This window comes from Cnephaeus nilssonii (assembly GCF_951640355.1).
Source record: "Cnephaeus nilssonii genome assembly, chromosome: 15".
Lineage (NCBI taxonomy): Eukaryota > Metazoa > Chordata > Mammalia > Chiroptera > Vespertilionidae > Cnephaeus > Cnephaeus nilssonii.
Window position 1 is genome coordinate 55,683,086 of NC_137086.1, and position 27,822 is coordinate 55,710,907.

Sequence of the window (27,822 nt, forward strand, 5' to 3'; positions counted from 1 at the left end):
TCATACAAGAAGCTGAAAGAAAGCCAGTAAATAGGAGGGGAGCAGGAAGCAGGCTGAGGGGGAGCTGTCAGCAAAGGCTGCCCTTTAGAGGGTAGGGGCCAGGCTCCGAGGTCTTGCCTCTGACCCTTGAGCAACGAGGAGCCCTCGGCAGTGCTAAGCAGCAGGCGGACTTGCATTTCAGAAAGTCCAGCCTGCCTGCAATAGGGAGAAGAGACTAGAAAGATCAAGAGAGGATGGGTGTCCAGGGAATGGGTGGAGGGGCGCGTGGGCACGGTGCACACTGAGACATTGGCTGGGAGATGCAGAGAGGGATCAAGTCAGGGGCAGTTCCCAGGTCAGACCACAGACCTGAGGACAGCGTGATAGCAGAGGGAGGGGGGGAGGCAGGGCTATACCCCACCTGTACTTATTGAGTGCCTGAGCACTACCCATGAAATGGGGACACTGGGAAGGGCCAAGTGTGAGGAGTACGGTTGTGGGTTCGATGTGGACAGGTTGCGTGTGAGGTGCTTTTTAAGTCACCAAGTGGGATTTCAGAAAGGCAACTGGACCTGGGGCAGCCGCCGGTCATGTTTCTCCTCTTCTCTCTACCGGTCTTTCTTCTCTTCCTTACAGAATCATCCGGACCAAAGTGCAGCAACCATTCAACCTCCCCATGGACAGCTGCGTGGCCACCAAGTCCCTGAGCCCAGGACACACGCTGAGTGAGTGTGGAGGGGCCGGCAGGCACACTCCTCTGCACACATGTGCCCATCTGCGTACACACGGCTCACCTGCTCCGTGTGGACCCAGCCCTTCCAGGGGACAAAGCCTTGTGGGCTCCCAAGAACCAACCAGGAGATATTTAGGAAGCACAGCATGAGGCCTGACTCCGTGGTGGGGCAGGGGCTCTCCGGGGTGTCCTTCCCCCATCCTGACCCTGTCTCTTTCATGCCCTGTAGTCCCCAGCTCGGCCGTGACGCCCCCGGAGTCACCCCAGTCTGACTCTCTGGGCTCCACCTACTCCATCAATGGGCTGCTGGGGATCGCCCAGCCTGGCAGCGACAGCAAGAGGAAGATGGATGACAGTGAGTGTGGGGGACATGGAGGGCTGGTCAGAGTGCAGGAGGGCTCAGGCTCCGATGGGCCAGAAGTCCCCTTGGGCCCAGGAATGTGTTGTCTTGGCAACTACTGCCCTGTAGCACGTGGCCTGTCTCTGAGCGGCCACAGTACTAAGGCCTGGAGGCCGGGGACCTGGGTCCTTCCCCCCTCTGCAGCTCAGTCTGCTCCTCCACTCTGGCCTGGAGACGGATAGATGGGTCCCCTGAGAGCTTTCTTCCTGCCCGGGGACTCCAGGTGACCAAGACAGCTGCCGGCTGAGCATCGACTCCCAGAGCAGCAGCAGCGGGCCCCGCAAGCACCTCCGCACGGACGCCTTCAGCCAGCACCACCTCGAGCCCCTTGAGTGCCCCTTCGAGCGGCAGCACTACCCCGAGGCCTACGCCTCCCCCGGCCACACCAAAGGCGAGCAGGTGAGATGGGGACATGGAAGGGCCTGGGGTGGGCTGGGGCCCAGCAGGGTGCGTCTCTGCAGACCCGTGATCTGCCTGCAGTCCTGCCACCAGAGCAGCCAGAAGTTGCTTTGATTGCTTGGGGCAGGAGCTTCATGCAGCTCCGAGCCCAAAACATCTGCTGTTTCACCAATGCTGGCACTTTCTCCTCCTCCTCCCAGCCCTCTTGCCTTCTTCCCTCATCCACACTGAGCTCAGCCCTCTCCCAGGGAGCCACGGCCAGGCCGTGCCACCCCCCTGCCCGCAGTGCCCCCCAGACCTCAGGGTCGGGTCCCACAGCTCTAGAGCTGCAGCCTGAAGCCTTCCCACTATGACCTCAACCAGCACTTCCAGTGCCACCTCCGGCCACTCACACCTGCACACCCCATGACCCTACATTACTCACGCCCCCAAGCATGCACTCTCGTTCACACCTCTCTGCTCTGGCACACCCTGTGCCTCCCTGTGAATGCCTTTCCTCCCACGTCTCTGCCTGGAAAAATACTGCCCGCCATTAGGACTCAGCTCAAGCATCACTTTACCCATGAGTCCTCCCCTCTCCACAGTATGTGTCCTCTCTCCCTCCTGGGCTTCTGCACCTCACCTGCCACTCCTTGTCACTTCTCACGCAGGGTCAGAGTTGTCCAGTGAACAGAAGAGTAAGGGATACAGTGCGCAGCATCTTGGAGCACCTTATAAAATCTCCACACCGAGCGTGTGCCCTTGTTATAATAGATGCTCAGTAAAGACGGGTTGAGTGAACGAGTTGAGAAATGCAGGCAACTGACTGCAAGCGCCAATGGCATCTCATTTCCAGCACTCAGGAAGGGGACAGTTTATAGGGGCTGGCTTCTGTGAGGGTGGCAGCCACAGCCCAGTCTCCCGGGGCCAGCAACGTTCCACACTCTGCCACAGCTGCCAGGTGCTGCCTCTGACCGCTTCTGTCTGTCAACAGTCCATGTCTCCCTGCCACCCAGGTAGTTAGCGAGCTGAGGGGTTTCAGGGTAATGTCTGCTCCCCCTCTTTGCTCACGCTATCATTGTCTAGGAGTAAAGCAAATGCTTATACCTTTAAGATCTGAGCAGGACAATGGTGAGGATGCCACCCATCAGCTGAACCATTGCCAGTGGCTGTCTGGGCAGCTGGGCCCGTGCCAGTACCTGCAGCTGGGCAGGCAATCTGCGTCAGCGATTTTATCAGCCTGGGCCATGGTAGCCACGAGGGGTGTAGAGAAAGCTGGCTGTCAGCAGACCTGGGGACTCATCGAGCCAGCACACAGCTCTTGAGGGAGTGGGGTGCAGCAGTGGGAGCTTGCCCTGCTCACAGGAGCCTGCACAGCCCAGCGTGCAAGCACCAGCCATCCCGGCAGAGGGAAAGAGCCCTGTCGCTGGGCTGCAGAACTGCCGCCCACCAAGCCCCATTCCTGAGCCCCCAAGGAACCCTGCTCAGTCACAAGGAGTCCAAGTCTCTGTACCAGGCTGGCATCTGCATAGGGAATCGTGGGCTGGGAGAGGCTAAGCCAGAGGGCCCTTGGGACCACAGAGCCCAGTGTCTTCATTTGGGTGGAGACGAGCCACAGCCAGGGACGGTAGAGAGGGCCTGGGGGGCAAGCAGCTGTGGAGCCCGGGACTGAGGCCCTGGTGCCACTCAGATTGGCCCAAATAAGAACCTACTTAGAAGCCCTGCTTCTAGGTAGTCTCTTATTTGAAGACTGGACAAGCGAGTTGAAAAGCTATGGAGCTGCTCCAACGCCTCATCCTCCATACAAGGAGGCTGAGGCCCAGCATGTTCACCAGTGACCCCTCCCTCCCCCAGCCAGTTGCCGGCTGGTTCTCATTCACCCAGTTCTGCTGGGGCAGGGCGAGCCCAGCCTGGTGAGGGGCCTTTCCTGGTGACTGACGGTGCTGCCAGAGGAACAGCGGTGCTCTCTCACCTGGCACGGTCTGGGCAGCCAATAGAAGTGCAGGTCCTCACACCTGGCCTCAGGGTGGGGCGAACACCCTGTCTTTTCCGTAAAAGCAAAATGGGGGAGAGTGTTGGGCAGAAGCATCGTGCTTCGGTGCCAGGCCTGGTTAGGAGTCTCTGTGGCCCTTGTTCCTCTGTTTTCCAAGTGCACTGAGAACCGATCAACAGAAGGGAATGGTGGGATGACAGGGACCGAGAACTTGGCAGCTCCTACGCTCAGATAACCGGAATAACACTGCCTGTGACAAGTCTGCACAGAGCACGTGCCAGCTCCATGGAAGTCACTGGAAGTGACTGCCTCAGTGGACTAGTATGTAAGCAGGAAGTAATCCTTGAGTTCCGTTTTTTTAAGATTATCTTTTTTTTTTTTAATAAAGATTTTTAAATGGATTTTTTTTTTTTTAACAGAGAGAGGAAGTGAGAGAGAAAAAAGGAGAGGGTGAGAGAGAAACATAGATGTGAGAGCCGAACATGGATCAGCTGCCTCCCACACGCTCCCTATTAGGGGTCAAGCCTGCAACCTGGGCATGTGCCCAGACCTGGAATCAAACCAGCAACCCTTTGGTGCATGGGGCAACACCCAACCAACAGCCACACCAGCCAGAGCTTGAGCTCAGCTTTGCATAGCGTGCTTGTGATGTGTGTGGGGAACAGGTGTGCACTGTGGGTGCTGCCTCGGCCTCTAGTGAGAGGGGCCACACTGGGGGCGGCGTGTGCAGCCTTGAAGTGAACAACTTCTTTCTGGAGGGAGTGCCTTAGGAGATGGCCCTGCTTGTGTAGGTGGAGTCTGGGGGGAGTCTAACCTGAGCTCTTACTAAAGAAAACCCCAGGTACCGATAAAGAGTTTTTTAAACAAAATGAACCCCAGTATCATCTTCAGGCTGAACCTGAACATTTCTATTTGCCTGGATATGGAGAGGAGAAAGGAGACACACCTGTTCTGGTGGGGACCACGGCTGCCCAGTGACTGCAGGAGAGAGCACCTGGGTCAGGGCCGTGTCCCCAGTGTGGTCCCTGTTTCCTAAGGGCCTCCGGGCAGGCCCTCCACATAGAAAGCAGGCCCAGTGTTGCTTGCCCACGTCACAGGGCTGCCAGGGGAATGGATCCAGATGTGGCGATGCTGTTAACCAGTTCAGGGCAGCAGCCGGGGGCATGGCACGGCAGCCCGGCCCCTTGGGTTTAATCCTGGCTCAGCCCCCTGAGGGAGAGTGACAGGCTTCCTGACCTTTTGCTCCCACATTTCCTCTCTGGGAGGAATAAATGGTCCTACACGGTCCTGTGGGTTGAAGCTCCACCCCGCATCTTGTCCTTGGTGGGTTCACATCCTGTGAGCGGGCAAGGAGAGGGACCCGCCGGCCTGGGGGAGGTCCTGGGAAGGAGACGCTCCATCCTGTGCCTGCTCACAGGCCACGAGCCACTGCCGAGGGGGAGCCGGGAGCCTGAGAGTAAGAGAACAGCAGGACTGTGCGTCAGGAATAAGAAGCCGTTAAACATGCTCCGTGGAGGCAAGGAGCAGAGACAGCTGCAGGTAAGGCTTGCCCCAGGGGCCTCTATGCAGACTCTTCTTTGTTCCCCAGGGCCTCTACCCGCTGCCCCTGCTCAACAGCGCCCTGGACGACGGGAAGGCCACCCTGACCCCTTCCAACACACCCTTGGGGCGCAACCTCTCGACTCACCAGACCTACCCCGTGGTGACAGGTAGGATGCCCAGAATCTCCTGAGCCATGTGGCCCTGGCTGCCAGGTTGGGCTGGAGGGCAGGCGAAAGCAGGGCAAGGCTGGTGTGAGGAGGAAGGTGTTAGGGCCCTAGACGTAGAGAGGAGAGGGGCTCTGCTGGCTGGGCCTCCTGGTGGGTCAGTCTCTGCTCAGCCCCTCCTCTGCCTGCGGCGCACTGTGGAGAGGTGGGCACTCCAGCCCTCTGCACACTGGCGGGGCACAGCAGAGCAGAGCTGCTCCCGCATCTCAGCCCCAGGAGCACCAGCCCAGCCGCCCCGAGCCCGCACCCCCATTTCATGGCTTGTTGTGCATGCTCCCACCATCATCTCACCCTCTCTCCTTGTCTCCCTCCCCGGCAGATCCTCACTCACCCTTCGCCATAAAGCAGGAAAGCCCCGAGGTGTCCAGTTCTAGCTCCACCCCTTCCTCTTTATCTAGCTCCGCCTTTTTGGACCTGCAGCAAGTCGGCTCTGGGGTCCCCGCGGGAGCCTCGGTCCCGCCCTTCAATGCCTTTCCCCACGCTGCCTCAGTGTACGGGCAGCTCGCGGGCCAGGCCCTCCTCTCAGGTACGACAGGGAGGGCCGGGCCTGCAGCCTTCGTGGGGGCGGGAGGGGTCCCAGGGCCAGTCCCCTGGTTCCAAGGGGTCCAGTCCCCTCTCTGGTCCTCAGTCCTGTCCTCCATCAACCTCTTTCCGAATTCCTCTGGCAGCTGCTGGAGGTACCAGTATGTGGGTCTCCACACAGCAGTCCGGCCATGGGGGGCGGGCACTCTGCGGGTGCCTGGAAGGGGGTGCTTGGCAGCTTTCCAGAACCTCGCCCTGAGGCCCCGTGGAAGAGCAGGGACCCCGAGGCTAGGAACCAGGTGCTCTGCTGAACACTTGGTCGGGGTTAAAAAAAAAAAAAAAAAGGAAAAAATTGATAAAACTTTGGAGGAAAAAAGTCATTGGATTTTGGAGCCAATTTCCAGCTCAAATTTCTAAAGACAAAGGACCAGGCACAGTCCTCCACAGTGGAGCTCCTGTCCTGCGTGCCTCACAGTGTCGCCATCGGATGACTCACACCCGAGTCTCCTCTCCTCGAAGCCAGAGCCCCGGGGCCGGGCGGCTGGAGCGGTCCTGACACTGAGGGAGGCAGGCCCAGAGAAGGCCGGTGGGGGCCCTGAATAGGAGCGTGGTGCTGGCAGGTGAGGGCTCGCCCCGCCCCGTGTGCCCCTGCTCAGACCCCCGCAGGGCGGGGTCTTCCTGGCAGAAGGCCACGGCCGGCCAAGGCGCAGGGAGAGCAAAGCAGTTGGCTTGAGCAGAGGAGGCCTGTGGTGGAGTGAAGATGGCAGATCCGGTAGCAGTGCTCAGACACCGAAGGGCGACCGCAGCCAAGGGCTGGCCTAGGTGTGGGCCCAGGCGTTGAACCAGAGCACATGGCGGAGCAGACTGGGGCAGCCCTTCTGACCAGCGGTTTCCAAACACGCTGGGGGCCTCACAACTCTCTCTGGAAATGAAAGCTTCTCCGGAAGTCAGGTCCCAGCCAGATCCCTGCGGAGTGGCCCTGCTTGCAGCCCCGCTCTGCCCCAGAGCGCCCTTGGACTTGGGAACCTCTGCTCCGGAGGAGAAGAGCGGGCCTCCCCCCTCCCTTCTAAGGACTCTCCCCTCTGCGTGGGGCACGGGGAGTTTTCCCCCAGCACCTCTGCGGTGGGAGGTCATCTCAGAGGAGGTGGGCACAGAGGTGAAGGGTTAATAAAGGAAGCCAGTGTGTGGGAAGCAAGGGAGAAAATGTTGACTCAGACTTCAGAATTTCAAAAGAGGGTGAAGTCAGCGGAGATGGGTCATTTGTTTTGACCAAAGTGATGAAAGGAGAAAAATCGGGAGCTGGGTGGAATGATGTCAGCCGGAGAAAATGAGGTGGGAGGGAGAAGAGAGGGGGAGTAGAAGAGGCTCCCTTTCCAGCCTGCCCGTCTCATGTGAACAGCAGGCCAGGGCTAGAAGCCAGTGAGGCAGGTGAGGGATGAGGGTGTGGACGAGGCCTGTGAGGATGGGGAGCAGGACCAGCAAGCGAGGGAAGGACAGATGTCTCAGGGCACAGCGGATGTTGGTACAGAGTGTAGCTGGACAGCCCAGGGAAACTCCGTGTCCCAAAGCCCCACACTTTCTCCCTTCCCTGTCACCCTGTCGGGGCTTCAAACACCCCTGTCAACACACAATCAGATCAGGGACCTTCCAACTTCTTTCAGCTCTTAGTTTAGTGATATGCCCACTCCCAGACCAGCTGCGGGACATGCACCCGAGGTGGAGCAGCTAGTGGCAGAGACCTGGGTCCATTCAGGCAGCCAATGCACAGCTTCGATGTATCCTTCAAGCTGGTGGCCCCGGGCCAGGGCCAGGTAATGCTGGGATGCAGGGTGTGATCCCTGGGAAGGCTGATGGCTGACTGAAAGGCCCAGCCCACCCGTCAGGGAGCTTGGAGAAGAGCAGGCAGTGCCCAAGCTCAAAGGACTGGGTCCAGGCAGGCTGTCAAGAGTAGGGAGCTTACAGAGCTGGGCCAGCCCTGTCGCCAGGGCACAAGGCCTTTGATGGCTGGTGTCCATGCCGGACCCAGGGTTTTGGAGCTCCTGAGAGAATGTCCACATGTGGCCCCTGGTCCAGATTGGACCTAAACATCTACCATGTGGCTAAACCATGGCAAACAGACTAGAAGGCCACTCCGAGAGAGGTAGGGTAGGAGGTTAGCAGAAGGATCTTGAGGGTGGGGAGACTAAAAACCTATTCAAGGGGAGAAGAGGTGGATTTGAAAGGAAGAAAAGGAGGCAGGACCAAGGGGCCAGGACAGAGGCTCAGTCCCCACCCACATGGGCCCTCCCCCTCTGAGGCTTCCTGAGGACTCCCTGCTGCCTCCTGCAGCCTTTGCCTGCTTTACAGTCTCCCCAGGTCACTCCCTACCCAGCCCAGAGGCTCTCGCTGTCCTTCTAGCTCTCAGCTTCTCCCTAACCCAGTCAAGAATGAAGCAGCATCAGGGTTCGGGGGACGTAGGATTGCCCCTTACTCCCCCAGTGCCCTCAGGTGTCCCAGCTGGGGTCCCGGCACACTCGCCAGGACCGGTGTGGAGGCGCCTGGTCCTGGCTGCTCGAGGGCTCGCTCACTCCAGCTCCGCTGGTCAGAAGGCTTTGAGTTTGGTTTTATCATCAAAGAGTCCATTACCCGCCTCCATCCTTTTGTACAAAATTATATTTAGTCCTGCCAGAGAGATTTCTGGATGGCCATAAATTCTCCTTGCTATCAGAACAAGATAAGGAACTAAAAGGGTCACATCGAGGGCAGACATCAAAGGGGCAAATAAAATTGTCTGAAACTGCCTCTGCCCTCTGAATTCCTCCACACCATGGTTCTGATCCTGATCCTACCCATATTTACAATATTCACCAATATATCTGGGGTGCTGGTGTTTTCTTATCGAACCCCACTTCACAGCAAGTCAATGTGGGCACATGCCTAAGCCAACTTCTTAAAAATAAGACCACATTGGAAGGATGTGTGAGTGCAGAGGAGATAAAATTACAAACCAAAGATAAACTTATGGTGAAGAGCCTTAAAAGTAAATAGTGGATGAAAGGGTGTGGTGAGGTTGTGATGGAGGGCCTCACCTCAAGGCTTCCCCGGTTTCATCTCTAAGAAGGTTGCAAGGTTCTTGGCTTTGGGGGAAGAAACCATGAGTTTAAGGAATTAAAGCAAAGAGTTTTGTGGGACTGCTAGAAAAGTTTATGGGATCACAGTCTGGGAGAGGGCTACTCCAAAGAGTCTTACTGGTCTGTCCAGGAGGCCAAGGGCATGGGAGGAGGCCATCGAGGTCTGCTCCAACATTTGGTGCAGAAATCTCTGCCCCGCTGGGAGGAAATTAGGCGACTAAGGAGCAACAAAGATTAAAATCTCGAAACTTATGAATTCAGTTTCCAAGAGCAATTTGGGGGCTAGTTCTCATGGGATGGGATGCAGGGAGCAATTATGAGTGAATTAAGTTGTGGCTTAAGAGGAGTATGTGCCCTGGTGCTCTGCAGGGTTGAGAGATAGAAGGGACAGGACAAGGGCAGGAGGAAGGAGCATCCCTGGAGAGATCATAGGCCAGCTCTGCAAATAGATGGCCTGAGAGCCAAGACTGAGAATCCTCAGAATCCTTCTCAACACAGTGCACCAGGAAGCCCCAGGCAGTCAATCAAGAAGTGAGGCGAATCCACTTCACCATCTCTCATCCAACACAGCTCCTCATGAGAAAGACGAGAAGATACAATTCAGAGAAATTAAGTAATGTGCTCCTCAGCCACACCTGGCCTAGACCTAGACCCCGTCCCTGCCCCCCTTGACAGGAGGAAGTAAGGGAAATAGGAAGAGAGAAGGCATCAGGTCTGAACCAGCCACCACTCTTCCATCACTCTCTCACTCAGACCACCTGCCCACCCACTGTACTCCTCCTGCCCTTACAGACGGCACATCTCTCCTTCTCTCTCCTGGGTTCCTGGCCAGGCACTTGGTCCCAGGGCTGATGCCTGAGTCTGACCATATTGCAGTCTTTGAAGAAAGATAAGACTATACCTCCATATAGCTTCTGCATCCTTCTCCTGCTACCTGTAAATATGCTAAAATTCCTTTTTCCTCACCAACATTTCCAACCCCTCATTTGTTCAGACCCTGAGTCAAGTGCACTGGACCCATCTGTGGAATCCCAGTGGGTTCCACTCTGTTTGGCCCAGCACCAATCACAGCCAGACATTGTACTAAAGGTCAAACAAATTAGGGGCAGTGCTTATTTTTATCAACACATTCACGGTCTCACCGATAACTCATTTCAAATGGGATTTATTCTATTCAGGTTCCTTTGACATGTAACAATTTGTAGAATGTGTTCATTGCACTAACCAGTGTCTGCCTATTGCACGAGACCCTGGCTCTGAATTATACGGATAACATAGCAATAGTGATAAGATGGTGATAGTGATGAGGTACATAAAGCTTCTCTTCTTTCCCTCCCGTTTTGCATGTGAAGGAACTGAGGCTTGGGGCACATAGGTGACTGGTCTAAGATCACTTGGAATATGAGCCACTGAAGCAGGATAAGAAGCGAGGTCCTTGGACTCCTGACATCCAGTAGGCCTGGTACTGTTTGTTGACCCCTTAGGTTTGGCTCCCGGTGCCCATCCTAGTCCATGACCCATCTTGGCCTTGCTAATTGAGCATTCTTGTTTTCTGCTATATCCTCGAGTAGTCAGAAAGCTGCCTAGCCCATCAGACTCATCCATAAGTATTTTTTGAATGAAAAACTTGCCTTCAGGGACTCTCCAGAAAGAGAGGTGAGGAGGAGTTAGTCACTGTGGTTTTGACAATTTGTAGAGTTCCGTGGATGTACCTTTCTTCCATCACTACCAGGCACCCCCTGAAGGGCTGAGGTATGAAGGTCCTACAGGGACTGATGGGAGGGAAGTTGGACGGGCAGTGTCATAGAGGGTATGACTTAGTAAGTTGGTTGACAGGGCCTCACAGGCGCCACATAAGTCCTAGGAGAAAAATCCGCCTCCGTGTGAAGAGGCAGAGGCATTGGGTAAAATGGTCACAGTCTAACACAGTGGCTCTCAGCCAGAGGCAATTTTGCAACCAGGGGATATATGGCAATGTTTGGAGACATTTCTGGTTGTCACACTGGGAGGGAACTGCTACTGGCATCCAGTGGGTAAAGGCCTGGGATGGTCCCGAATATCCTATAAGGCAGAGGACGGCCCCACACAAAGATTAACCAATCCTAGATGTCAGCAGTGCTGAGGCTGAAGAAGCCCGAAGCATCAGCAAGAGCCCTGATGACCAAGTAATTCATCTTTCAAGCTGGGCATTTTGAAAGTAAGATGGGCATTACTAATAAGTATGCTGGGACAGTAGTCCTAACTGGGCAAGCCAGCATGTATCGTCACCTTGCCAGGAATCCCTGATGGGGTCTGATCTGGGCCTGCAGGTCATAAAAAGGGGCGATGGGTGAAGGGGCGTGCAACTGTGGGCACAGGTGCAGATGGAAAGAAACTCAGAGGTCATGCGGGGTCCCCCAAAAGGGGAGGTTTGACTTCCTGATGCACAGGACAGGGGGAGCCAGGGAAATCAGGGCTGAGCTGTCTCGGTGTCACCAGGGCAGGGGCACTACCCACAAATATAGACTAACAAAGAGATGGGTGTCTGTTTTGCTGAAAATGTTTTTTCAGGAATGGGATTCACAGATGTGGGGTTGGTGGTCATGTGTAAATGTTTAATACATCTCAGCCCACGTCCCCTTTGTGGGTTGGGGATAGCCAGTAGGTTTCCTGTCCCTTGTAACTCTGATAGGCTTTGTCCATCTGTCAGGCAGGAAGAGGAGGAGGACCTCCCTCTGGCCCAATGGAAAAAGATTGCAGTGATTGATTAGTAATGTCTGTATGGGTCCAAAAAAGGATAGTAATGGGCCAGCAGGCCACACTTATGCCACCCTAGGTATGGCCTTGTTCTTGATTGTGCTCAGAACTGGGGCTGACAGGGTGTGAGCTCTAAGTCCAGTGATCTCTAACACATTCATTTAGGCCAGCTGTGCTGGATGCAGTAGGGGAAACCAGGGCCCAGAAGACAAAGCCCCAGCCTCCCTCCAATACATGACAGCGATGAATGAGATTCACTGAAACAAAATCCCTGGAGAGCAGGGAATGATGCAGGACAGCCATAGCAGTGCACCCTTCCTGGTGGAGCCTGGGGTTTGCAGAGGATATAGGAGGGAGGAAGTGGATTGGAGAATGGCCTGACAGCAAGTGGGCGTGGCAGGAGGAAAGCCTCGCTGATCCTCCAGGAAGCAAGATGGTAAGTACAGCGGCCTCCTGTGGCTCAACTGAGGACTCCTTCCTGTGTTTTTCCAGGGCGAGAGATGGTGGGGCCCACGCTGCCCGGATACCCACCCCACATCCCCACCAGTGGACAGGGCAGCTATGCCTCCTCTGCCATCGCAGGCATGGTGGCAGGTAAGGGGACACGGCACAGGAGGGGGAGCATTGCCTAGAGGAAGTGTTGGCCAAAGATGGAGCAAGAGGAAGGGTGTGTCCCATGCATAGACTCCTCGAAGGGCACTGGAGGAGGGACCGAAGGGTGCATCTCTTGAAAGTCTGGAGGAGAGACTTCAGTGCAGTCCTGGCTTCTTATGGGTCCCCAACTCTGCCTCCTTCTTCCCAGATGCTCCTACATCACCCATGGTGATGAAAAGGGAGGGGCTGAGGCAGGCTGGTGCTCCAATCAGAGCTCTACCACTTGGTCTTTCCATTCAAGGAGCCCAGGTGGGGCTGCAAACCATTGGCAGCTAAACATAAGCCTAGCCTTCAAGTAACCCCTGGTCTCCCAGTGATTTAACTGGTGAACCTCAGTTTACCATTCTGTAACATCTGAATATGAGTGGTGTAGGTGATGATGATGGTGATGATGGTTGAAATATAGCCATCTTCATACACCAGACCCACTCAACCCTGTATGGGCAGGACCCGAGTTCTAGATATTCGGAAGGTACTGCAGAGTGTGAGATGAGCTGGGAGCATTTCTCCATCTTTATTTGAATGGTCCTGGAATCCTGCCTGCCAGTCATTTGGTTTCTTTGTCTACCAGCACGGTTGTCACCCAATGGTGACCCAGGGTGTCAAGGCCAGGACACCTGAAGAGGACAAGGAGAGTCTCTTTTGGCAGGCATCTCTCTTAGGGACCATAAAGGAAGGATGGGAAGGAGAGAATAGAACGTTTCCACTGCCCAGAGGCCTGAGGACCTGGAGCTTCAGGAAGGGGCTGAATCAGGGTCTCTGTGACCCCCATGCCACCCCTGGGCCAGATGCCCTGGCCTGACCCCAGAGATAGTGCCTTCACCCAGGCCTGCTTTCCTGCCCCCTGGCAGAGTTGTCTTTGCCAGCACCCACTCTGGTGCCCTGTCTGAGGCAGGGGGCTGGGCTCTCCTGGGCAGAGGGAACAGAGGGAGAAGTGAGGGAGGGAAGCAGGCTCTATGCTCCCTGGGAACCTGCTGAGCTGGCACTTGTTGCTGCCTGGTTACCGTGGCGATGTGCTTAATGCAGCGTTGAAAATACAGAATACTCACTCCTCTCTCCCTCCTGGCCCCGGACTCCCTCCCTCCCTCCCTTCCTCTTCTGGAGCGTGAAATGAGATTGGTCAAGATAAAAAAGGAAAAGATTCGGTTATTTTTTTAAGAGTGTGGATAATGGGGCCTCTCAATCAAAATCCCAGGCTCCAGTCAGCTCCCCCAACCCCCATCCAACCTCTCCACCTTCTCCGGCCGCCTGCTTAGAGGAAGAAACATAAAGCCCAGGCTTTTCTCTTAATTATGAATCATCCCGGGGGCATGCCCAGGGCAAGGGGCTCCTGGGGCCTAGAGTCTGACCTGGGAGGTAGTTGGAAAGCTTGGGCCTCTCATCAAAGGCTCCAGGTTGTTTCCAGAAAGACCTCATCCCGCGTGGGTGTTGTGGACAAAAAAAAAAAAAATAGCACCACCACAGCATCCACTGCAAGTGAACTGGAAGGGAGGGGCCTTGCCTTGTGCAGTGGACGGTGGATTGGCTCCCAATAAGTTACATGCAAATCTAATTTTCAGAAAATGCAGTGCTATTTAATTGTTTCACCTGGTTCCTAGGAACTCCGTGGTGAATTCTTTTGTAGGAAAAATACTTGTTCATCTCTTACCAGAGGCCACAATCTCCCAGGGACAATGAGGATTCCTTCCATTAAAATCAATAAACCTTCATTAAGCACCTACTATGTGCTTGGTAAACAGTAAATGCTTCAAGCAAGGCATGTTAATGACAGTCTTCAATCAGTTGTGGAAGAAAGGAAGAGATCACTTATTCTGTACTTCTGTGTGCCTGGCCATTCATAGATATCTTTATTTCTCATTTATCCTTACCATAAGCCTGGGAAGCTGGTATTGTCCTAGTTTTATAAAGATAAGAAACAAGCTTAAAAAAGCAAAGTGGTGTGCTCAGGGTTATAACCATACTATGTGGCTGAGTTGTTCAAAAACGTATTTTGATTTCAAAACTAGGGCTCTGTCAGCCACACCACACTGCCTCCCACCATCCTAGAAATCATGACACCATATCAGAGAGCAACATTGGAACAGGACAGGACTCAGCTTTCTCTTATTTTGCCACCTAATTGTTGTTGTTGACCCTGCCCCATTAACACAGTTAATGATGCTCATGCCAGTTCTGGAGCTGAACCAACAGCTCCAGAGATAGTTTGATCCATGCATCCATCCATCATCCATCCATCCATCATCCATCCATCCATCCATCCATCCATCCATCCATCCATCCATCTTTCCTTCCATTCACCTTTACACACATTTTCCTATACATACACGCATCTTCTCATTCATTCTTCTATCTTCCTATCCATTCTTCCTTCCATCCATCCATCCATCTATTCATCCATCTATTCTTTCATTCTTCTATCCATCTACCCTTTCATCTTTCCATATATTTATTCATCCATTCATCCATCCATCTATCCATTCATCCATGCTTTCATCCCTCCATCCTTCCATTCTTCCAGTCATTCTTCCATACATTCATCCTTCCATTCTTCCAGTCATTCTTCCATACATTCATCCTTTTATCTATCCATCTTTCCATTATCTACTATTCTTCTATCATCCACCCTTTCAACCATACATCCATCCACTACTTTTTCACTGAACAAATACTGGTTGAGGATCTATGGCATAGGATGCTGGGGATATAGCAGTGAATAAGACCATTCTCTCTATTTATGGAGTTTACAACGTAATAGTGAAGAAAAAAGCATGGAAAACAAGCCAACAAGTGAATAGACAGTAAGTGCTGTAAAGGGGAAAAATAGGATGGTGTGATACAAAGCCACAAGGAAAGGATATACTACTTTAGATGGGGAGATCAGGAAAGCCTCTCTGAGGTGTTCAAAGTGCAGAGGCCCAAGGCAGGAACTGTGGTTGCACACAGATAGAGGGTGTGAGTGAGCGGGAAAGGACTCCACCATGAGATGTTGGCAGTGGCTTAGGTCAAATTTTAAAAGTACTCAGGCTGCTGGGAAACTGGTGTGGGCATTCAAAAAAGGCAGCACAGAGACCAGGGGCAATTGTAGTTCATGCAGCGGCCTTGGATTGAGGAGACAGCAGTGAAGGAAGAGAATAGAGATACTCAAGACATATGCTGTGGCAGAGCCAGCAACACTTGCTGGTGAATTAGTTGGAGGGGTTCAAACGCCCCTAGGCTTGGGGCTTGGGAAACTTCATGGATGGTGGTGGCACGTATGCATGGCGGAGACTAGGAGAGGAAGAGGTAGAGCATGTGGCAGGTGGAAATCAAGAGTTCTGTTGGGCCAGATTAGGATTGAGACACCGCCTAGGTACCAGTTTAGTAAGTCAGTAGGTGCAATGTATGTCTGAAGTCAGCAAACCATCCTGACGAGGGCATACATTTCCGCCATTGCTCAGAGCTGTAAATTAATGACAAGGATAAGACAAGATCACGGGAAAGAGAAGGTGGATAGAAATTCACATAAGGTTCACATGTCATGCCCTGGAGCTCTTTAATATTTAGAGTTCTCACAGAGAAGGAACCAGAAGGAGACTGTGATGGAGAGGCCAGTGGGTCATGACACACCCCCCGAGAGAGGGGTTGGTGGATGAGTCCAAGTTGGCTGAGAGTTAAGGAGTGATAGACAGAAGTGACCACTGGGATGATCGGGTAGAGGCAGTGAGGATATGAGGAGTCAGCCTGATTGGAGGGGAATACCGCAGTGAAGGCAAAGACCAGGGAGCAGGGGAGGGGCTAGGAGCTGGAGAGGGATGTGGAGTAGGAAGAGGATTTTTAAAGAAAAGATAACAGAGCATGTTTGCTGGCTGCAGGGGGTGATGAATTAGAAAGGGAGAACCGATGAAGCAGAAAGGAGAAGGGATACATTGTAGGGATCAAGTCCTTGCAATGATGAGTGGGGTGGGATGCAGAGCAAAGAGGATGGATGGCCTTTCGTGGGTGCAGGGACATTGACAGACCTGGCAGAGGGAGGATGCTGCACCACCTTCCAAGGCCCGTCCGTACTGCAGCAGGGACTGAAGCAGATGGGTGCTCGGCAGACATGAGTTCAGTGAGTGCATGCGTGTGTGAGTGTGAATGCATGAGTAAGTGACAAGAAGAGAGGGCAAGCACATTGCATTTTCCACTTCTCTTCCTGGTCCCTTCGCGCCAGCAGTGTTGGCACTGGGTGGGGTGGGGCAGAGGCATGGGGCCCTTGCTGTGTAGCCAGGGTTGAATCAGCTTCCTCGCTGGGTGCAGTGAACCCAGGGGGGTCTCGGCTACAGCAGCAGTAAACAGAGAGTTCACATTGTGGGGTGTAAGAAAGAGCTGGAGCAGGCGCTGGGGCTGGTTCTGGTGCAGGCCTTCATTGCACATGTGGCCAAGGGCTAATGTATTTCCCTCTCTGCGTAGCAGTTTTTTCATTGGGGAAATGATGGTTGGATTAGATACTTTCTTAGTTTTCCTTTTTTTTTTTCTTTGCTTTTCCCAACCTCCATGTTTCCTTCCCTCCCTCCCTCCCTTCCTCCCTCCCTCCCTCCCTCCCTCCCTCCCTCCCTCCCTCCCTCTCCCCATTGACCTGCCTGGAGAAGGTCTGGGCAGTAGTAGAAGTGGTTGGAAGCTGGGCCTAGGAGTCACAGCTCCCAAACTCCATCCACAGCTCCCAAACCCTCTGGCTGTGTGAGCATATGCAAATCCCTAGGCCTTGGTTCTTCACCTGGAAAATGGGCAAAATAAGAACAACCGCCTGTGCAGTTCCTGTGAGGGACAGCTTGTCAGGGTGGGGCCCCAGTGTCTGGGGAAAGGACATGGCTCCAAATGACACTGAGTGAGGGCCCCCAAGGGAGGGGCCTGCTGAACTGCCACTGTCCTGCCCTGGCTCCACATCCCAAGGCTCACCCAGTGCCAGCCCTGCACACCCTTCTCCCCAACCCCAGCCCCATGTGGGTGCTCCACCCCACCTCTCACTGTGTGTGTCTCCAACAGGAAGTGAATACTCCGGCAATGCCTATGGCCACACCCCCTACTCCTCCTACAGCGAGGCCTGGCGCTTCCCCAACTCCAGCTTGCTGAGTAAGTCCCCAGGGGCTGCCCAGGCCCTCTGCGTGCAGGGCAGGTGGGGTACAAGGCTGGGCCAAAGTCGTCTCAAACCTGGGAGGCCCAGGTTAGACCAGGGCCTGGGGAGACAGGTGTTACTCATAACTCGAGCAGGAAGGCAGTGTGCCAGGCTATGGCCAGGTCGTTGGGGGAAGAAGCGGGGGCGGGGGGGGGGGGGGAGGAGAAGACTTCCCTGCCCACCTCTCTCCTGCTGCCCAAGGCCATGTCTCTGAGATCTTTTTTTTGATCCAGGGCTCAGGGAGGGCCAGGGTGGATTAAGAAGCCGCAGAGTGGATGCCCCGCCTTCGGGGGCTCACAGTCCAGCAGCACTAACCCTGGTGGGCTGCGACGCAGAGTACCTGCTGCCCCTGCCTGGGAGCACGCCGGTGGCACTGAGTGCTGTCCTGTTGCCCACATTAGGCATCGAGGAGGCTCACAGTGCTCAGCAGGCCCTGCACAGGAGTCCTCTGTTCCACCCGGTCCCGGAAGTTGGCTGGAGATGTGGAACCTTAGAATTCAGGTCCAGAGAGTGACCTGCGGGCTGCTCGGCACCCCTCTCTCCCTCGGGCCTGGGCTGCGTGGAGAAGCTTTTCAGGAAATCACGCCCCATAAGTGGGAACTTGAGGAAACTCACTCAGTCTCCCTGAGTGATGACCTCGGACCAACCTGGGTCAGAGAGAGGAGTGGTGTGAGCGTGGCTGACCCCATGGCGTCATCGCAGGCCTGGCAGGGCGACCGTTCTCAAGACCTCCCTCTCCTCCCGTTACCTCCTGGCATTCCAGAAGGGACTGGGGGGCGGGGTACCAGATGACTCAACTCCATGCTACCTCGCTGCTCAGTTTAGCCAGAGGGGCTAAGGGTCAGTCACCTTCCCACAGAGCCTCCCCGTGGAGGTCCCCAAAAAACGCACAGCCCCCATTACCTGTCAGAAGTTGTGTTGTTGTTAATCCTCATTGAGGATCTTCTCTCCATTGATTTTTGATGTGAGAGAGACAATTTGATGTGACTGGGGCAGGGAATCGAACCTGCAACCCAGGCACGTGCCCTTGCCCAGGAAATGAACCCATGGCCCTTTGGTGCATGACCCGACACTCTAACCACTGAGAAACATTGGCCAGGACAACCAGTCAAATGTTTAATCCCTCTGATTTGGAAGAGGAAGATTCTATGACCTCGCAGAGTTTGGGCAAAGCTGGGGAGACCCTGATGATCCCCCCGTGTGCGTACCTGCTCTCTGTTGCTCTCTCTCCCTGAAACAAGGGCGTTGAAGGTCACAGTAATCATGGGGGGAGGGGACAAGGAGCTACCTTCTCCTTCTGGCCAGAAACTCAAAGGTGAGGTCAGAGAAGGAGGAAACAGGCCGGAGAGGAGTTAATCTTTGATGATCAGATAGGCCAGGGGGTGAATGATTAACCTGTGCTGTCTTAAAGGTTAGCAGATGCCAGGGAGGCTGTGGTGCAATTTCCCCCTCTGACCAGCGGTGTTGTTATTTTTCTGACGTGTCCAGGTTCCCCATATTATTACAGTTCCACATCGAGGCCGAGCGCGCCGCCCACCACCGCCACGGCCTTTGACCACCTGTAGTCGCCATGGGGACAGTGGGAGCGACGGAGCAGCAGGAGGACCCGGGTCTGGGACGCCCGCAGAGAGTCACAGAAAGGAATCTTTATTTATTACACGAAAATAATCACAAGTCCGGCGCGCAGGTCGCACTCCTGTGTGGCTGACTTAATGAACCGTGAAAGACAGGATGACTTTGCAGAAGGCCAGACTGTCCTCCGGGATTCCTCAGTGAGGTGGAGTCCCAGGGAGGGAAGCCGCACCCCGAAACACGCAAAACTGGAGGGATGCGGGGAGCAGAGGAGCTTGAGGGGATGGCAGGCAGCCCACAGGGGGCTGAGGGGCCCAGGGCGCCTCTGAGTCTCCGCCATCAACACGTGCTAGCGGTCGGTCGGTCCTGGGCTGCTAGCAGTTCCGTCCAGCCCACGATTTGCAGCCGTAGGAAAGCTGTCCCCCAGCCACCCTGGGGGTCACTCACTGAGCTGCCCCAGAGTTGAGGCTCCTGCCGTCCACCTCCCCGACCCAGCCGGCTTGGCTCCGCCTGCACCTCCCCTTGGCCACTGGCTGAGAGCCTGAGAGCTGGGGCCGGTCAACCAAAAGCTCCATCCACTGGTGGGCAGCAAGGGGCCCTCCTCTGCCTGCTCTGTGATGCCCCAGCGCCCCAGCTTCTCCTCCTGCAGCTCGTCCCAGAGACCAGCCTCTGACAGCTGCAGACAGACTTTCCCAAGGGCCGAGCGCAGGGCAGGCAGAGCTGCTGGGGACCCGTGTCCCTCCCATCGGCCCCGCCTCGGCCCACGCCCCCCACACCCGAGGAGGCTGCTGCCACCCCAGCCAGCCACGCAGGCTCCCTCTGCACCTGCCGCTCCCGCCCAAGGCCTGACTGTAAATACTGTAAATGCAGCTCTGATGGGCGCCGCTCCCTCTGTCCACCCAGACTGTGGCCTCTCTGAAGTGTCTCCCTGCCATGTTGGGCTTCTCTCCCCGATGCTTCTTTCTTTTTTAAAGACGCCACTATTGCCACTCGACTCAATAAACCATTACTCCGTTCCAAGCTTCGGGGCTGACTGGGAGGCATGGGCGGTGGAGCGCGGCGGGGGGGGGGGGGGGGGGGGGGGGCTTTATCCAGAGAACCTCAGGCCCAGTGGACACTCACTTTGGGGTCTGGGGTGCCCAGGAGGCCTGACCTAGGTTCTCCCTCTGCCCTAACATGTTTCACCCCAGGCACACCACCCATCCCATGCTTTGACTTCCCCAGGTCCGAGTACCCACGAGAATAAAATAAGCACTTGGCCGTCCCAGGCCAGTGGCAGGCTCCCCGTAGTGGTTGCTGTTGTTAGCAGAAGCCAGTGTCACGGGAGGCTGGCGGCTGCCCCGGGAATGGCTGCTCACAGAAGCAGCCTGTGACCCTGTGCTATGGGGGGTGGGGAGTGAGCAGATATCTACTGGGCTCTGCTGTGCCAGCCACCGAGTGGAGGCCTCACATCAAGTGAAGGTGAAGAGGGGGTTAGCCCCATTTTACATGTGGGCAAACTGAGCCTCAGAAAAAATGAAATCCAAGTGTGGAGGCAGTGGGTTCAGTCAAGTTCTCTTACTGTAAGTCCAGCATTTTCACCCAACACCATAGAGCCCTGTCTGGTGCTGGAGGGACCTAGATGCCAGGCAGCATGGAGAGGCACGGGCTGGCAGGGCCAACAAGTAGGGAGGGAGCCCGCAGGGACAACCTCTTTCTAAGATATGTTAGAGAACAAGGAGCCACATACCATGGTGGCTGTAAGGGCTCTGTCCCCAGCAGGGTGCTTGGCCCCCCAGGGGCTGTCTGCTGTCCACAGGGACCCTCTCCAATTGACCCTGGAACGAGAGGCAGGGCTGTGTGGTGAATTTGACGGCTGCAAAGACAGCACTTGAGGCTGAGTCAGATGGAAGAGGATTTCAACCACCCTTCTCCCCACCCCGCTCCCAGCCCCCTGTACACACACCCAGCATTCAGGGACTCCGGGTTGGGAGGCCAAGGGCTGGGAGACAGGAGAGGCCAGGATGCTCACCGAGGACGAGGACAGCAGGAAGCCACGGGCTGCGGGACGTTCCCACGGGGATAACTGGTCCCTGTCTCTTCCCAGAGGATTTCGATGAGGCTCATTCTCAATATCAGGGCTTCCCTCTGGCCAGGAGCCTAGTGGGGGAACCCAGCCCGGTATCCCTGAGACTCCTCGTGATCCTGAAACGCTGGGCTCCTAGGCCCTAAGGCAGCCCCCGCCTGGTTCTGGGGCCACAGTGAACCCCCACCCAGGAATCACTGTGGGATGAATGGCACCCAGGGAGCCTGCAGAGCGATCCAAACACTGGTGTCCTGGCCAGCCCTCTCCAACCCCGAGTGGCAAAGGGGCTTGGCTGTGCTTGTGCCATGGTGACTGAGGTTCAGAGCCACACTTCCTCTTTCTGAGGCCACCTGGGCGCCCAGGACACTGCTCTGAGGTGCCGGTGAGTGTGGCCGGGCCAAGTGTGCAGGCCAGATATTCCCTCCGTGGTCAAACCATACAGCCAGCAATGTCCTGGGGAAGAAAGACGAGGTGCCACTGGGAGAAGCTGGAACGTGAGGGCAGTAGAGAAGGGTGCGAGGAGAAGGTGATGAGGGCAGGGGGACGCAGGGCGGAGCTGGAAGCCACCTGATCAGGCCTGTGTGTGGAGGGCAGGACGCATCACAGTGGCCTGAGGGAGCGGCTGGCTGACTGTGGCACGGTCGGGCCCTGGTTCTCCAAAGGTCTTTCAGAGCAGCGTGTTGGCAGGAGAATTCGGGGAACAGCATGGGCCCGAGGCATGCCCACGGCAGTGGGGCCCACCTCGCCTGCACCTGCACACTGGAGCAGCCCCTCTCTGCTGTGGACAGGCTCCTCTGCTCTGAGGCCACTCGCCCTGATCCCTCATGGTCCCCATTTCCTCCTTAGGGCCCCATCCTCCCTGCACCCGCTGGGCCAGGCTGGCCTGAAGCCCACAGAGGCTCCGGGTGGGGAAGGCAGCCCCTGCTCGGTGGGAGACAGAGCAGCTCGAACCCTCCCTGGGCCCACGAGGAGGGACAGAACCCATCTTCCCATGGTGGCTGGAGCTGCTGAGACCCTCTGTCCTGCAGGCTGGGGCCTGGGCAGCTGGGAGTCCTGCCTCCGTGGCCAGGCCCTGGGCTGGGTCCAAACTTCACTTCTCCAACATTCCTGCTGAAAGTTGTTACTAAAGAACACGAATTCCCTGCCCCTCCTTACCAGGGCCACACTCAACCCTCAGACAGCCTCAGGCAGGGGAGTTGGTGCCGCAGCCCAGATGGGCCGCCGAGGCTTCCTCTCCTCCTGCTCCACGCCCCCCCCCCCCCACACACACACACACATGCACCTTTCCCCCACACCCACCCGTCTTCCTGAGGTGATTCCTGGTGTCCCTGTCCTGGGGTAGGCTCAGGAGTAGGGGGCTGACCTCCAGGGGCTTGGGGGCTCCCTCCTGGCCCTCCTTCACCTGCCACTTCACTGCCCCCTCACCCCGCCCTCCCTCACCCTCAGAGGTTATAACAACCCTTCACGTAGCTGTAGTGTCTTTCTGTTTGTAAAACTTGTCCTCATCCATTTCTCTCTGATTCGGGACATTGGCCCCATTTTGCACTTGGGGAAACTGAGAGCAAGAGATGACCTTTTCAAGGTCATTTGGAGGAGCTGGGATCACAGCTGAATCTGCACCCTCCTCGGAGGCATCCAATGTCTGGATGTGGCCTCCGGCACTTTGCTGTATGGGGAGGGACAGAGTTGCAGGCTCCCAGCAGTCATCCTTCAGGCCAAGGAGAAGTGGCAGGTGAATCCATTTCCCCTGCATCCTTGGCCCCTTCCCCTCCCCAGCCTTCAGGGCCATGTGCACCGCCATCTGAAGGACGACGTGTGATGCTCCTAGGCCCCAGCTCCTGTGTCACCTCCAACAGGCATGACCAGCTGAGCCGGCCGTGGCTGTGGTGTTGGTGAAAGCAAGGGCCCCCGTCCCACAGAGGCGACTGACCTCCCACTCCCCTTCTCTTTCCTTTCCCCTCTCAGTTTCCTACTCCGGTCCCTCTTCTGCCGGGTCTCAGCAATGACTCCTTTCGCATCCTGTTGAGAGACCTCTGTGTCGAGGGTGTGGGAAGGGCTCAGAGGCCCAAGCCTGGTCAGGAAAGCCTCTGTACCCTCTCGCTGGCTTCTTACGCTCCTCCTGGCCTTCTTCTCTTCCTCTGGCTCCTGGGACTGGGACACCCCACAGCCGTTTCCTGCTGGTGGCGGAGACCCCTCTCTCTCTCCTGAACAGACCCACACTACCACCCCCCCTCCTTCTCCAAGCCCCTAGGGCAGAGCCAGTGCCTCTCCCTGGAGGCTGGTCCCTCGGACCAGCATGCTCCAAAGACAGCACCCTTTCTACGACTCTTGCCAGGCAGTGATGCCAGGCCGCAGCTGAGGAGAGGCCTCTTGGAGATTTGGGGTCTCCCGGGGGTGGGAAGTGGGGCGCTGAGGGGGCGGGGGCGGTGCCTCCATCTGTGCCTGTGGCAGCCGGCCAGGCTGGGCAGGGAGGTGCCGCCTGCGGCTCTCCCAGGGAAATGTGATTTCCCCGAGTGAAGCGGACTGTGCAGTGTGGAAATTGGCTCTTTTCTGAGCGAGCGGCTGTGGCGGAGTCTGTGAGCTGGGCCGCGGGAAGCCGCGCTGGCCCCTGGGGTGCGCTGGGAGCAGCCATGTGCTGAGAACTCATTAGGGATAAATCAAAGCAGCACCAGCATGGAGCCAACACCAACCCCCGCCATGGTGCCCCAGACCCCCACTGCCCCTCCTCCTCCCCAGCCAAGTACCTCCCGGGTCGGAGAGCCGGCCACGCATCATAGTCAGACACAGGCCCTGAAATCCAGGAGCCAGCCTGGAGGAGAGACCTGTGCACTTACAAATAAATGTTTGTTTGTTTCCTGTTTGTTTGCATTTTGGGGGGTGGGGGAGATGGGGCTTCATTGGTAGCAAGCTTCACTGACAACACAGGCCTTGCTAGAGCCTGAACTCGGAGCTCACCTTCCGGCCAACTCATCGTTCCTCCGCCCTCCAGCTGCCTTTCCACGCCTTGCCCCTGCCTCCCAGGTCACATTGGTTCCCCCACACGTACCCCTGGAGGGTTGAGATGCCCCACCTACCCACCTGGTCCCAGGGGCCTCCCTGTGCAGAGCAGACAGTGTCCAGGAGGGATGAATTTGGTCTGAATGGGAACTCGTCCCCCCACCCAAGGGAAGGGAAAGGCGAAGAAGGGAGCAGGCCTCCTGCCAATCCAGGGGCTGGGCTGTGGGGACCATTGGGGCTGTTAGTTACTGTCATCATAACTAGCCCGGCCATACGTCATCACATTGTTCCAGGTCCCCCTGCTAAAGAGCCAGGGCCAGGACCTGTCACCCTCCTCACTGACGCCCCGGGGTGGCGGGGGGTTGAGGGGGGGAGCTGATTCCTCAGCTGTGAAATGCCAGGCTCAGGCCAGGATGTCGCCTGGGTCAGCAAGAGGCAGTGCAGCCTCATCTGACTGGTTCAGGCATGAAGCCCTCTTTCTCCCAAATTCCCCAGGTAACTTTCCGCTAAACCGGAGGCGGGAACCACATTCCCACATTTGGAATCCGGTCTCTGGGTGGGGGGAGGGCCTAGGGTCCCGCCTCAGCCGGCTGAGCCACACCAGGCAGACACCGAGCTCACGGGCCACAGCCATGCGGGCTGGCACGAGAAGTCACCTTCACAACTCGGAATTCTTTCCGTAAGCCACCCACTGTGTGCCAGACCCTGTGATGGGCACTCGGGAGGAAACAAGATGAGTCCAGTTGCATGACACCCCCCACAAAAAAGCAAACCAAAACAACACAAACCCCCGAGGAGCTGAGACATGAGACTTTCGTGAAAGTCACCTAGAGAGCGAGGTGGGGAGGCAGTGGCAGGCATCAGAGGAGCGACATAAAGTGCTGCCTGCTCAGGTGATACTCACAAAGCCCCTCTGCCCCTCCTGTCCCCTCCAAACAGCAGCCACCAGGAACCAACGCAGACCTACACCTGAGTCTGCAGTCAGGCACTCTCCCTGGGGAAGACTTCTGTCCCTGTGTTTCTGTGTCGCCGGGAGGGCGGCTGGATAGACACAAAATGTGCGTGACCTTTCCCAGCACCCTGTCCCCCACTGCTCCCGGGGAGGCCGGCCCGGCCGGGCACCCAGACAGGGGCCTGCACGGAGGGCCTGGGCTTTGCTCAGAGCTTCTCTGCTCCAAAGGCCGGCGGAGAGGAGTGATGGTGTCCAGGGCCTTGACACCGACCAGCAGCTGCCCTTCCCTGTGTGATCATGGCTGGTGCCCCTTCTCCCACCAGCCCAGCCATTTGACCTCAGATGCAAGGAGCTGGAGGGAAGAGAGGAGGAGGAGGGTCCTGGGTGGACAATGGGGAGAGGCCAGGAGGGGAGACCTACATGGAGGCTGAGGTTCCAATGGCTGTGAGCTTCAGGTCTTGTCTCTCCCTCCCCATAAGCTCTGGCTCAGGGTGGGGACAGGACGCAGGCCTTGGGGACAGGCCTCACCTCCCAGATCCCGTCCTCCATCTACATTTCCTCTAGCTCTACATGGAGGATGGAGGGAGGGCCTGGGGCTGCAACACGGAGGGGAGCAGGTGCCTCCCCGGCAGCCGGCCCAGAGGGGGAGCTGGGGGTGGGCCAGATCCCAGCTAAGGCTCAGGGCCTATCTGAGCATGTCGCCCGCTAAGGAGGAGCTGAGCTGGGGGAGGGGAGGGCGGGGAGGTGAATAAATAATAGGAAATAAAACTTCATGAAGCAGAAAATAAAAGGCAGATTATACAGATGTGGCAATTTGAAGGATCATTGCCTCTGTCCTCTTTTTAACTGCTGCATCTGGAGTTTCGAAGCAGCTTATCCTCTCCCTCCCTCTGCCAGGTCCCCGCCTGGCTGGAGGCCCCCACGGGGCCAAGGCACGCTTGGGGACAGCACCTCCAACGGCTCGGCTGCTGGCATCTCCTGCTTCCAGGACATACTGCCAGGCCCCGGACAAGCCTGCGGGGCTGGGCAGCAGGTGGGAGGTGGGCTGGGTGGACCCCCAGTGAGTGTGTTTGTGTGAGGAAGGGGCACATCTCTGAGAGAGCAGAGTGTGGGTGAGGACAGGGTTGGTTGTGGGCAGTGTGGACAGGCCAGGGAGGATGGAAAGCAGCCTGGAGGCTCAGGAACAGGGTGAGGGTTTGGGGTGGCAGGAGAAAGGGTGCCCCTGGCTAAGGGGGTGGATGAGGCTTAGCTGGATGGGGGTGCCCAGACCTCTGCATCTTCATGCAGGCAGCTCCTTTCTCATCTTCATCAAAATTCATTTGTTAAGCCCCAATTTGACACTGTGCCAGGTGCTATATAAAGAGACATGGTCCTTGCCCTTAAGGAATTTCCAGCCTAAGACACACACACACTGCCATTTTGTTTGTCTTATTTTAAATATTAATGTATTCCCCACCTTGTTCCAGAGAGGGTGAGACAGCTCACAGGAAATGCATGCCGTGAGTCAAGTACGAAGGAGAAGCACAGCATGGGGACCTCCGGAACCGTGCAGGGAGTGGTCAGGAGGCCGGCGCGGCCCGGCGGAGCTGGACCTGGGCCTCCAGTCTCTCGGTGGCCGGGTGAAGGGGCTGCCGGTCACTTACGCAGTTCATCTGCTGGACGCGGGAGTCATTGCTTCTCTGTGCCTGTCCCTCCCGGCCCTGTTCCATCACACCAAAAAGGGACAGAGAGACCAGAGACCAGCAGCTTCTGCCCAACACCGAGGTGAGGAGAGGCTGGTCTGGCCCAGTCTCCTCGCCATCCTGGTGTGCTGTCTTTCAAAGCAGCGGGCAAACCACCACAGAATCATCATATACACAGGGGTCAGGAGCAGACAATGCCAAGTTCAGACTTGGGTCTGATAAGTAACGTCTGTACAGAAATGGACCATTTCCGGGAGGATTTTGTGGAGGTGCCACATTCTGCAGGCGTTAGAACTCCAGCTCTGACATTCAGAGCAAAGACGGGGCAAAAGGCTGAGATTAGGAGAGTCCCAGAAGTTCCCCAGCCAGGCTTGTGGAAAGGCTGACTTCAGCGTGGGAGGAACAGGAGGAGGAGAGACAGAGACAAGCAGGCAGGTAGAACCAGGAGCACTGGGGTGCCAGACCTGAGGGAGGACAAACTTGAGGCTCACATTTTCCACCTTCAATGGGGCCCAGGGGATGCCAGGCTGCCTGTGCCCCCCCCCCCCCCACCCACCCAAGGAGCTCATGCTCTCCTGGGAGCAGAGCGGGGAACGAGGGTTGTAGAGCGGTATGACAGAGAATAGCTGGGAGGAGGGCTCAAGGAGGCTTCCTGCAGGAGGTGACGCTGGCGACAGTGGCTTCTCCTCTTCCCACTCCTAATAAACTCACAGTTTCTCCACAGCTGGTCCCAGTCCCATCCTTTGGGGAGTTTGCCTCCACCCTGCCCCACTCCCATCTCAGAAGATGGGTTCTGATTACCCGAAGCACCTGACTCTAGTGATTGGCTCAGAGATGAGCCATGGCCCAGGGTAGGCGGCTCAAAGGAACTCTCCAAGGAGCAGCTCTTGTCTGTGCTAGATGTGCACAGAAGAGGGATGCTGCTGAGCCATTTCGGTGCCAGGAGGCTTCTCCTGCCTCCCCCGCCTGGGAGCTGGAGCCAGGAAGATGGAGTCAGCCTCACCTGCCCTGAGCACAGGTCATCCAGTTATTGAAGACAGTCCATGCCCTTTCCCGCTAAAGTGCCTCTGAGTTGAAATGCGTGATTTGCAGCATCCAGGCAGGAAGAGCCGTGTGCAAAGGCCTAGCCTCGAGGACTCACATGTCTGA

General features: G+C 56.4%; 1 protein-coding gene across 8 annotated transcripts in view; it reads left to right on the forward strand.

Moving 5' to 3' along the window:
* PAX8 (paired box 8) overlaps window positions 1-20,022 on the forward strand; it is a 49,666-nt gene extending 29,644 nt beyond the window's left edge. For 2 of the 8 annotated variants that reach the window (XM_079791738.1, XM_079791735.1), the window contains 5 exons: window positions 616-704; window positions 942-1,067; window positions 1,336-1,511; window positions 5,072-5,192; window positions 5,569-12,101. In XM_079791738.1, coding sequence (XP_079647864.1) covers window positions 616-704; window positions 942-1,067; window positions 1,336-1,511; window positions 5,072-5,192; window positions 5,569-6,188 — 1,132 coding nt within the window. In that variant the 3' untranslated portion in view covers window positions 6,189-12,101. The other 6 variants (XM_079791739.1, XM_079791736.1, XM_079791737.1 and 3 more) reach the window with 6 other exon arrangements.
* The last annotated feature ends 7,800 nt before the right edge of the window (window positions 20,023-27,822 follow it).